Genomic DNA, 12,198 nt, shown 5'->3' with positions numbered 1-12,198 from the left:
TACTCTAATGTCCGCTGTGGAACTTTGCAGCTCCTTCAGGGTTATCTTTGGTCTCTTTGTTGCCCCTCTGCTTAATGCCCTCCTTGCCTGGTCCATTAGTTTTGGTGGGCGGCCCTCTCTTGGCAGGTTTGTTGTGGTGCCATATTCTTTCCATTTTTTTTTTTTAGAATGGATTTAAATGGTGCTCCATGGGATGTTCAAAGTTTCTGATTATTTTTTTTTACCCAACCCTGATCTATACTTCTCCACAACTTTGTTCCTGACCTGTTTGGAGAGCTCCTTGGTCTTCATGGTGCCGCTTGCTTAGTGGTGTTGCAGACACTGGGACCTTTCAGAAGAGGATATATACACACACACACACAGAGATCATGTGATCGATCATGTGACACTTAGATTGCACACAGGTGGACTTTATTTAACTAGTTATGTGACTTCTGAAGGTAATTGGTTGCACCAGATCTTATTTAGGGGCTTCATAGCAAATGGGGTGAATAAATATATACGCACCACTTCTATTTTTTTGAATTTTTTCCAAGTTGCACTATTTCGTGTATGTCCATTACATGAAATCCAAATAAAAATCAATTTAAATGACTAGTTGTAATGCAACAAAATAGAAAAAACACCAAGGTGGATGAATACTTTTGCAAGGCACTGTACACACTGGCTTTACTCAAAGCCAGTGGCATGTCGTTAGTAAAGATTGAAGGGGCCTAAACAGCTGCGCTGGGGAATTCCTGATTCTACCTGGCTTATGTTGGAGGCTTCCATTAAAGAACACCCTCTTCTGTTAGACAGGTAACTCTTATCCACAATATATTAAGTGGTGTAAAGCCATAACACGTTTTTCCAGCAGCAGACTATGATCGATAACATCAAAAGCCGCACTGAAGTCTAACAAAACAGCCCCCACAATCTTATCAATTTCTCTCAGCCAATCAGTCATTTGTGTAAGTGCTGTGCTTGTTGAATGTCCTTCCCTATAAGCGTGCTGAAAGTCTTGTCAATTTGTTTACTGTATAATAGCATTGCATCTGGTCAAACGCCATTTTTTCCAGAAGGGTTGGTAACAGGCTTATTGGTCAGCTACTTGAGCCAGTAAAGGGGGCTTTACTATTGTTGGGTAGCTGAATTACTTTTGCTTCCCTCCAGGCCTGAGGGCACACACTTTCTAATAGGCTTAAATTGAAAATATGGCAAATAGGAGTGGCAATATCGTCCACTATTATCCTCAGTAATTTTCCATACAGGTTGTCAGACTCCGGTGGCTTGTCATTGTTGATAGACCATTTTCTCACCTCTTCCACACTCACTTTACAGATTTCAAAAACAATGCTTGTCTTTCATAATTTGGTCAGATATACTTGATGTGGTGTCAGCGTTGGTTGCTGGCATGTCATACCTATATTTTCGAATCTTGACAAAAAAAAAAAAAAAGTAGTTGGCAAGTGGTTTGTGTGATGAATTAGCCATCTGATTCAATGAATGGAGCAGAGCTTGCCTTTTTTCCACAACATTTCATTTAAGGTGCTCTAAAGCTTTTTACGATCATTCTCTCTCATTTCTTTATTTAGTTTAGTCACATCTCAATTTGCAGTACGTTTGCCAATCGGTTGGGCTGCCAGACTTATTTGCCATGCATTTTGCCTCATCCCTCTCAACCATATAATTTAATTCCTCATCAATCCAAGGGGATTTAACAGTTCTACAGTCATTTTCTTACATGGGTGCATTGTTGTTAGTTACTGGAATAAGCAATTTCATAAGTGTCAAGTGCAGCGTCTGGTTGCGCCTCATTACACACCACAGACCAGCAAATATTATTTACATCAACATAAGAATCACTACCAAACTTATTGTATGACCTCCTACACTATATTAGGCCCAGCCTTTGGAACTTTGCTTTTCCTAGATATGGCTACTATATTGTGATCACTACATCCTATGGATTTGGATACTGCTTAAAAGCAAATTTCTACAGCATTAGTAAAGATGTGATCAATACATGATTTCATTTTGTAAGTACCCTGGTAGGTTGACTGACAAGCAGAACCAGGTTGCAGGCACCGGTTACAGTTAGATGTTTTTTTCCTTGAGTGGGCAGCTTGCTGAAAGCCAGTCAATATTTAAAGACCACCCAGAAAATATGAAGAGCACACCTCCCTCTACTAATTGCCTAGGAGAAACCACTCCCTTTAATACAACAAATTGACCTTCCCCTTGAGCCTGGTTGACCTGTCAATCTGCAAGTTATGAGTAGTCAGCAGTTCTCACACCCCATACATTGCCATACATTTTATTTTCATTATTATTTTCCAAATGGGAAGGAACAGCGCAATATTTTTTTGTGACACTCAAATCAATAACCTATAGTCACATCATGCAGCCCTTATGTTTGATTTAAGATTTATAATTCAACTAAAAGTTGCCAAATAACTAAATCTAGCATATAGGATCTGTTTAAAATTCACTTAGGTCCAATTTCAGAGAAAGTGCGCATCTCTTTTTTATTCAGCTAAATTCAATTATATTCTTAGTATAAAATAAATGGCACAGAACTAATTACATCAATTCCATTTCAATTCAGGAAGTAAACTAAAATTCCAAATCTCAGTAAACACATTTATCCATTGTATAATTTGGTACCATTTTTTAAATGCAGACAATTATCGTTCGACATGTGAGACCCTTTTGTCGGTTAAATCAATTAAGCAAGAAATTGTGGTGGAAACGCCTTTACGAGCAAATATTGATATAACCACCACATTAAAGTAACATGATATGGTGTGTAGTGACTCGGGAAGCAATGCAGTTTATTAGGCTACAGATTAATTTAGGAACTTCACAGGGTGGTGGATGTGCACTGATGAGCTTGATGCTGCTTTCCAATAAATTATCGAGGGTATTAATATGATGATCGGTGTGGAAAGTACAAATATTCTCACTCTTACCCATAATCTCATGTAGACTAGACAACCTGCACAGCATCTGCCAGCTGTTTGCTAGAGCACAGGTGCCAAGACCATAGGCACATTTGCTATTTAAACGCAACAGTTGACAGAACTATTGGTAGTTGAACACATTGAACTTTAAGTTCTCATGTACCGAATAAACTAAGTGAAAAAATACATTGTGTGCACCAAGTCATCATGCAGTGATTTTATCCACTAGTCAGTTTGGTGCCAACACCACTGGTGGGAAAATGCACATATGTTCTTAGCTTTTTTTTAATAGTCTCATGAAAACATCAATTGGATGGAAACCAAGCTAGTGGGAAGTATCAAGGAAAGTTTTAATTTCAGTTGACAATGACCAACACTGCTGCACTCCCTGGGGCCTGCATCCAACCACAGCCCTGTCCATGGACCTGCAGCTCAGTATCACTGCCATGCTGGCCTCACTTCGGCAAACCATCTGCTATAACATTGAGTCAGTTCTTCCTACAGGACATTGTAAAGCTTTTGTTTTGATACCAATTGTTTCTCTGGTAGTAGTGACTTTGTCCTAGACGGGAAATTGGTGCGCAACACTTACATCTGATTACTTAACTCAGGTGGATGGTTCTGAGTTTACAGTTCCATGCTTACAAAAGGGTTGATTGATACACGTCAGATGACAAGCCTTGGTGTTAAACGCAAATAAAACATAATTAAGGTAGCTCCAATGGTTATGATCAATGAGAACATTTGATCACATGCCTCTAGTTTGTTGCTAAGTCAGGAGTTATTTTGACATGCAAGTAAAGCAAACTGAATTGTTATATAGAACACTTTATTTGACTTCGTTGACATGTTGGAATAAAACACTACACCCAAAGAATGTATCCAGAAGAAACATTTAAATTATGCTCCTCAAATAGGTCTTTGACATGTCTTTGACCTGTTGAGAGAAAACCTATTAGTTCAGTTATGGGTCGAGGTTTGACAGTGTCTGAAAATCATTTTTTTTTTTAAACATGCCATACCTCTTTTCGGGTTGTCCTGAGTCACACATTGTCCACTACAGGGGCCGCCAGAGGGACTACTGGCATCACAGATGGCCACATCACAATGGACAAAGACCTAGGAATCAAATAGATTTGATCGTGTCAGATAAATAAAAGGGATGATTGCCACTCAAACATTAACCAATAAAAGAGTCTGTGAACTTTGTTACCCGTCCACTCGGGTCATCTGCCTCCTTGGTGAAGGAGAACATCTGGACCTCAAAGCGTTTGACGTGAGAGGGGAAGTGGACCCTGGCGTCAGCTACCACCGGGTGGAAGACCACAAGGTACGGATCCTCCGGGTTTGCACAGCTGCCAGTGTACAAAGGGACCATGTTAGGAACAAGAAACGCTGTAACCACAACCCCCTTGTGTACGAAGTCTTATGGTGGTGTGTTGGTTTTATTTTCTGTCTGCTCTTCAGAAACAGCCTGATCAGGCTGGCTCCATCTGGCCGTGTCAAAATGTTGACAATAAACATTGTCCATTATGTCCCCTTGTTATGAGATCTACCGTATACATGTGGATGGAACTATTTCAGATTGAAATAAATGTGCTGCCCAAAATAACACTTATCCCTTTAACAGACTTCAGCTGTGTTTAGACAGGCAGCCCAATTCTGATTTTATTTTTCACCAATTGGTCTTTTGGCCCATCAGATCAGCTCTAGAAAAATCTGATGTAGTAAAAAAATGGAGTTGGGCTGCCTGTGTGAACTCAGCCTTTTTGAAAAAAATTCAAATTAAATTCCTATTACTTACTCAAAGCCCTTCATATATAAATAAATAATTTCAACAAAAGGGGGTCAAACTAGCAAGGCCATATTAGAATGGCAATTTGCATAGCATTTTTACTCAACATAAAACATTACTTTAGATCTACTTCAATGGCTTTTATAGATAGGTAAGCATTGTTAAAATGAGGACTGTCAAATTTCAAACTGTACTTTGTATGTCCAACATGAATATTCAATTACTTTGCCCAAAATGCATTTATGTGGTGTATAGTGCAATGTCCCTCAAAATGGTTCTTAAAATTCTAAATGATCCAGGTTCTTCTAGACTGTTTCCCACATGTTCAGACTATATTGTCATATATTCTCAAAGTGCAGCTAATTACCATTATAGGCACCCTTTAGTCTGAATATTGATTAATTGACCGCATGGCTCATGAAATGTGGTTTAACCAACGGTGCCGAATATACAGTAGGCGTCACCAAAATAAGTACTTCATTTTAATTAATAATTTCATGCAGTGCGCCAGAGCAGTTCTTCCACCGTCAGAAAATTTCACATATATACACATAAAATAAATATCAAGCAAAAAGTTGCTTGGCTGCCACACCAAAAGATGCACAATCGTGGGCTCAGATACGCACGTGGAGGACTTGAGGGGAGTGGCTCGACTATTACACACCGAAGTAAATTAAATAGCCTATGCATTGACAGTTTACGCCTACTTTTTATTTGTCATAGATGTTGGATTTGCATCTTTGTGACATTAATTTACTGTTCAACTGCCAGATATTAGCAAAAAGGATTTGTGAAATCTGAAGACATGTTACGTTAACCGAGACATTAAAACACCCACACCAGTAGAAATCCACTGTCGAGCTGAAAGACGATGGCCAGAGCTTTCTCATGTTGCACAACAATTTAAGTCAAGTAATTGTTTGTCAATGTATGATATATTTGCACTTGAAGTGTTAAATCCGAACTGCCCACTTCGTGCAAATGTGGTGCCTTTTCCTATGATATACAAAACATTTGCCTGTTTTTTTATTTTAGGGCTGGGTTTTATTTGAATGTTACCACCCACCAGCATGACATTGTTTATCTAAATCAGAAACAGCTGCAAAGTTATTCCCGTGACAGATGAGCCAAACAGCCTCGTGTCCACTTGGCCGCCTGAGGCATGGAGCAAATTAAAATAGAGGGTGCAAATGTAGTTTTTTGCACGCCACGGTTTATAATCCATTGAATATCAATTCACTAAATTTGAGCTAGTCTGTATTAAAATATATACACTGACTGTACAAAACATGACAGACTGACCAGGTGAGAGCTATAATCCTTTTTGATGTCGCTTGTTAAAAATCAACTTCAAAAATCAAACTAGATGAAGGTGAGGAGACCAGTTAAAGGATTTGAGCCTTTAGACATGGATTGTGTTTGTGACTGGGCAAGACAAAATATTTAAGTGCCTTTGAACGGGTTAGGGTAGTAGGTGCTAGGCGCACTGGTTTGTGTCAAGAACTGCAAAGCTGCTGGGTTTCACACGCAACAGTTTCCCGTGTGTATCAAGAATGGGCCCCCATCCCATGCCCAGATAAATTGAGGCTGTTCTGAGGGCACAACTCAATATTAGGAAGGTGTTCCTAATGTTTGGTATACACACCCACTTCATAAAAATGGTATAATTGCGTGATAGCATTTTCCAAACCCTGTCACCCAGATGAATGGTTTTGACCACTAAAGTTGCGTCACTAAACTGCTTAGTGTAACATTAGCTGGAAACCACAAGTGTATCCAGATAATGAAAAGGCACCCGTGAAAAAATATTCAAGGAATGTAGTTGCATGTCTTTTGCAGCATGCATAATCATGGGAAAAGTCATTGTAGCCCATCATTTCACTTCCCCTGAGAGAAGTATGAGCACAGGCTGACTTGGCTTTGCTGTACCGCAGCCTAACTACCAAAGGTTGCAGTGTCCATTACAACGTAGAAATACAGTCATCTTTCAATAGTTATCCAATTTATGGAAGATGCCAAAATGCTAGATACTAAGATGGCGAAGTTAAAGGCCAGTGGTTTCCATCTGTAGCAAAGTTTCCCCCTAAATCAATGCTTATGACAAATCCAGCTCACTAATCTTTTGAATACGGTGTAGTAAAAATATATTTAAAGCTAAAGACAACATTAGCTAGCTAAATAAGGTTAGCAAGATAGCTAGCTACACTTGAGCGGCATTGGTCATGTTAATCAACTCCAGGTGGAGGTTCCCACACCCAATTATTTATATAAATGCCTTCATTCTTCCGAGGTGGAAGTTAAAAATGCATTTCCTCTAGGACAGGAAATTACATTGCAAGTGGCATCAACTTCCTCTGGGGGGGCCTTTAAACCGATCTTATTCACGTTTCAAACATTAAGTGCCATGCTGCACAGGTGTGAGTCATCCTTTAGGTTTAGTGCAATACTGTGTTTTAACACGAGGTCACTGTTATGCCTGAACTCAACCCAAAACCAACAAGTAGTATTCAGTCAGTGTTAAGAACAGTTGTATGAAACCAATCAGAAAGTCAAGCAAAGCTCTCAACCGTGCCAGCCATTCTTAATTTCTATTCGACTGACCAGCAGTTCGGCATCTGAACTGTGCGTTAGATTGGCACAACACTGAACTGCAGCAAACCAACAGGATAACATTTGGAATACAACTGCCAAAATAAAGGAAACACCAAAGTGTCTTAACCTTCACATGCGTGTCCCAAATATCTTTGTCGCCCCAGTGTGAGTTTTTTTTTTTTTTTATGCGTGTGATGTCAGAATGCACTCACTGTTCCAAAACGTGATTGTTAAGCAGGACACTTAACCCGCACTGCCCTCAAACCAAGGCACACTGCCTGATAATTATCTATAGTCTGTTTCAACTTGCCAATTTCTAATTATCTATGTTTTATTTTCAAATGTGTCGCCTCATTAATTCACATAAGTAGCCCATTTCACTGTTGCAGACTATTTATGTTTGAGGCTTTAAATGAGCCGGACAAACTTCTCTTCGAAGAAAGTCCAAGCACTTCCCCAGATAAAGTGTGCAGACATTTGCACAGCTAGTCAGAACTCGCAAACTCTTTCCCCTGGTGCCCGCATTGCGTTCCTATTAAAGTGCCTTATTTTCTGTATAGCATGTTGTCGTTTCTACTGTAGCATACCGTATGTATGGAGTATAATGTATTTACTGTTTTATTCAAGTTTAAGTACTTGTGACAAATCATGCATGCCGATTCTTGCATATATTGTAATGACACGTGTGAAATACTTGAAGGTTGTACTGATTATGAGCTAATGCTAAGCTATTTGCGACTCCCAACGCATTCTGGTTATCACATAAGCGTCTGTCAGACCAAAGATATTAGGTGAAGGGATGTTCACTTAACTGACTTATGGTGTTTAAGACAACTGGGATCTCAGAGTAGCCAATTGTCTTGAATGCACTTTGTTGTTTCAAATTGTTTGATCATCTTGCAACCCTGTTCAGCTTTCGTGCTATGTTAGGCTAGGCAGTAGGCTTGTATTTGGGGTGATGACTATTTGCATTGTGATTAGTTTAACACTGTAAACGACTAGTCAAGTCACGTGCTCCGGATCTTGTAGACGCCGTAACAAGTATATATCAAAGATATGTAATATGCTGAAGAGTGCCCAGAATCTCCCATAAGTGTTCAGTTGGGTTGAGATCTGGTGACAGCATATGGCTTACATTGTTTTTATGCTCAACCCATTGTGACCGGTGGATGGGGCTTTGTCATCTTGTGGTGGCATAGCCATGGTAGCCAAAGGAAAAGGCCAAAATCCAACAAGTTACCCATTAATGATGAGATTCCATCTGGGTCGGGAGTCGCGGTCCTCGTTGAGGGTGGCCCAGCAGTGGTCAAGCACCAGCGCTACCTGGGGGTCAGTGGAACTGGTCAGCTCCGCCTCGAAGTGCAGAGGCTGTTTCAGGTACCTCACCAATGGATAGTCCTCCTCCTGGTGGAACGTGTTATAGGAGGCATCTGGAACACAGAACGAGACAACCGGATAGTGTTCAGTGGGCACAAAACAGGAAGGTACCATCTGAACTTGTCCATTAAGAAATGCTCGTTTTGGGATACTGTTGTGCCCCAATAAACACAACCCATTTATAGCTAACGCTATCCCAACTAGAGGCTGACGAATTCCCAAATCAACTCCTAGCCACACCTGTAGATCTAAGATTGTTGGATAAATGGACACAATATGGATTGGAAACATTTCCACCAAGCCAATCAGAATGCAAGAGTAACATACCATAATAATGCTTACATTTTGGGAATGGTTTTGTACAATTTATCAATGTACCAAAGGAGACCTTCCAAGTTCTCCAATATTATATTCAATTTTCAGGAGTTACTAGAATTTAGAGGTAAAGTTGAAATTCTGAATTTGTGCACTCTTACCCTGCGCGAGTCTCATTCTGACCATTATTCGACCGGTCCCAGTCTCGGCAACAGGCTCGTTGTGCAGCCTAGTACGGAAGGCCAATGTGTGAGTGATGTTGACCACATAGTAGCAGGAAATCTTTAACCTAAGAGGGATGGTAGACAACGTCAATAGGGGAAACATCAAGCAGTGAGTGGACACAGGCCTACACTGGTAGAAGAGGCACATTTGCCCTGTATACAAAGTTAAAGTATTGAGCAATTAGTTTAAAAAAAAATCTATTAGCTACAATTGTGATGTGTAATGCACTTACTGATATTCTTCCGCTGAAGAAGTATTGGAGTTAATCTTCACCTCAAGTTCATCTGGCAAGGAGATTTCGTTCTCATACAGCATGACATTGTTGATAAACTATGTAATAGAGGGGCATTGACTTATTACAGCCTGCAGAAGCAAACAGTCTGTAAATACAGTACCCATCACCTCAGGGTAATACAGTAATTTTACCTTCCTGGTGGTGCCACACGAGTTAACAGTGAAGTGGAAGTAGGCGAAGCGGTCGTCGCTGTAGGTGGGGCCACAGGCAGGGTCGCTCAGGGTCAGCAGACCGGGGTTCAGACTGGGAGCAGTCTCCACCTTCACCGCCAGCGCAGTCATCGTCCCGTTAGAGAAACACTCTTGGGGGGGGCAAAGGACAGGTAGCTATCAGACCTGGGTTCAAATAGTATTTGTTTATTGCCAATACTTAATTGAGCTTACCTAGCACAATAGAACAGCACCCAAAGTGCAAATCATGGCCATCTGGCACTATTAGTCTCAAACAGTAATTGGAAGGAACCCAGGTTTGGTAGCCATATCATATGACTAGTTATCTGAATTAATTGTTTGAGAACCAACCAGTCAGTGTTTTGAGGAAGCTGCAAGCCAGGGAAAAGTATTTGAGGGTCATGTTGTTGTAAGGATTCAAGAGAGCCACATCCAGTCTGCTCCTGACAGAGGACGAGTGAACCGACTGAGAACCGATGGGAGAGTTCATTAGTATGCATGTATACAGGGTAAGTAAAGCGAGGCTAGTTGCGTCAATTTGGTTAACATGTTGTTTTGGGAGAGCATCGTACCTCAAACACTGCGTCCGGCGAAGAGAAGGGTAACGTGATGGTGAAGTTTGCGTCGCCCTCTGTTAAATACTGTTGAGCAAGCTCATTGCTAAGCAGCCGCTTGCCAACCAAGACCACGAAAAAGGGCTCTTGGTTCCTGTAGTCCACGGTGATGTAGAAGTTCTCCTGATCACAGTTGCCAGTGACTGAGGGTGGCACTACAAGGACAAACAGGGTTGTGTTCATTAAGCACAAAAAACATGGAGGTACTACTTGAACTTGTCCAAGAAGAAACCCTTGTTCTCAGTTGAAAATGTTTTGCTATGGTGTGACTAAATGACCACGATCCTGGCAAATCAGGAACAGGACACTGGGTCCAAATACTCTAAAGCTTAATACTGTCTTTGAAGAGAACGCATAGGAAAAAACCTACGGTATGGCTAGTTGGGCTTTTAAGTCAACCATCTGGCTTTCACTGCCAATTTCCTTTCAGATTAATCATTAAACGAGAGGAAACCATTCAAGAGTAGTTTAGCGTAGTCCAGAGACCACAGTTAGATACCAATGTCCAGCAGTACAGCATCCACAACAGCAGAGTGAGAGAAAGTGGTGTACTCTGGCAAGATGACCAGGCCGTAGATCAGCTGTAGAGTGAAGGTTGTGACACCTTGTTCCGGCCTTTTCTGTAGTGAAGTTAAGAGCATTGGTCAATTGATAACAGAACTCTATTCAACAGCAAGTGATAACTAAGTACATATGGGGACTATTAAAAACGATATACTACAAAAAGTAATGTTGCCCTCATTCCTCTAACTTGTAGATCTATCATAAAATCAAGCACTATTGGCAAGTGAAAACGCATACTACTGCCAAAATAATGGAAACACTTGAGTAAATGAGGGATAGAAAGTATTTTTGGTACATTCTCTCCATTATTTATATTTTGTTGTTCACCCACTTTAGGGCATGCACAAATTACTGCATGTGACTTTGCTTTTACAGAAACACACCTCCTGAAAGACCACCGGGTCTGAGAAGGGCACCTCCATCCTGAAGGTCTTCAAGGTGTTGTCCAGGGATCGCTGCTCCTGAACATTGAAGCCTCTGGCGTTGCACTCTGCAACAGTTAGCACCACGGTGGGAAAGGTGATGTTCAGCAGCGCCACATCAAGGTTGAAGGTCCCCAACTCAAACACAAACACTGCCTGCTCAGGAACTGCGTCTAAGGGCGTGTCTGTTCAGTGGCAAACAAAAGAAAACATTTTGAATTGAGTTACAATGGAATTCGAAAATGAGCATTTGTTATTGGAGAAGTCCGGGTAAGGCCTCCCCGTTTCAATACATTTTCTTCAGTTGTGCCTAATGAACGACCCAGGCGTCCCAACTTCCCGTAGGCCCAAAAGCACCATTAAACTAAACTCACAGTTGCGAACTTGTGGCGGCCTGGCCATCGGAGGTGTTGTGATAGGGAAGAGGACTTTGTATCTGGTGTCCTCGTGTGCCACCTCCTCGATCCACAACAACTCAAGCATGGGCTCAATGGTGTAAGTGACAAAGTACTGGTTATCCTGAATATGGCTCTGTACGGGAGAGACAAGTGATGCATTTAGGAATGTCTGATCAAAATCAGGCTGTAATACACAATTGAGTGCAACATGTAAAATGTTCCTCATAAGCCAGAATGTTAAATAAAATTTAGAAGCTTACTCTACCGGTTATCTGTGTGGTTTGTCCTTCAGCCTCTCGTAATTTAAGACAAAATATCCAAAGGAAAGTATTGTTTACCAGACTTGAGGTGGTAGGTATATGTTGTCGGCTTGTATTTTCAGTCAACGGACTCACAAAGTAAATACTTGCACAATATGTAAATAGCAGAGCGTAACCGAACGTTGCTTGCATTCAGCGGCAAACCTACCAGCTCTAAAAAGTTGGGTCA

At 41.0% G+C, this 12,198-nt stretch overlaps 1 protein-coding gene across 1 annotated transcript; it reads right to left on the bottom strand.

The window, feature by feature from the left end:
• Positions 1-3,725: 3,725 nt before the first annotated feature.
• LOC311106884 (zona pellucida sperm-binding protein 2-like) lies at positions 3,726-12,071 on the bottom strand. Its single transcript, XM_084149272.1, has 13 exons — positions 12,048-12,071; positions 11,686-11,842; positions 11,273-11,496; positions 10,825-10,945; positions 10,284-10,480; positions 10,063-10,177; positions 9,673-9,842; positions 9,479-9,576; positions 9,183-9,310; positions 8,570-8,759; positions 4,156-4,297; positions 3,965-4,061; positions 3,726-3,879 (listed from the first exon to the last, which is right to left on the bottom strand). The coding sequence occupies exons 2-13, from the start codon at positions 11,792-11,794 to the stop codon at positions 3,806-3,808; spliced, it is 1,665 nt and encodes a 554-aa protein (XP_084005398.1). The 5' UTR covers positions 11,795-11,842; positions 12,048-12,071; the 3' UTR covers positions 3,726-3,805.
• Positions 12,072-12,198: the final 127 nt, after the last annotated feature.

This window comes from Coregonus lavaretus, assembly GCF_964263955.1.
Source record: "Coregonus lavaretus genome assembly, chromosome: 31".
Lineage (NCBI taxonomy): Eukaryota > Metazoa > Chordata > Actinopteri > Salmoniformes > Salmonidae > Coregonus > Coregonus lavaretus.
Note: the sequence above shows the minus strand (reverse complement) of the source record. Positions and strands in the feature narration are given on the sequence as shown.

Excerpts from the sequence above, each read along its gene's own strand:
- LOC311106884 (XM_084149272.1), bottom strand. The coding sequence starts at position 11,794 with ATGCTTGAGTTGTTGTGGATCGAGGAGGTGGCACACGAGGACACCAGA. Across the intron at positions 10,946-11,272 it reads ACCCGGTGGTCTTTCAGGAG|AAAAGGCCGGAACAAGGTGT; the intron begins GTGTGTTTCTGT and ends ACTTCACTACAG. Across the intron at positions 9,577-9,672 it reads CGTGTGGCACCACCAGGAAG|TTTATCAACAATGTCATGCT; the intron begins GTAAAATTACTG and ends TCTATTACATAG.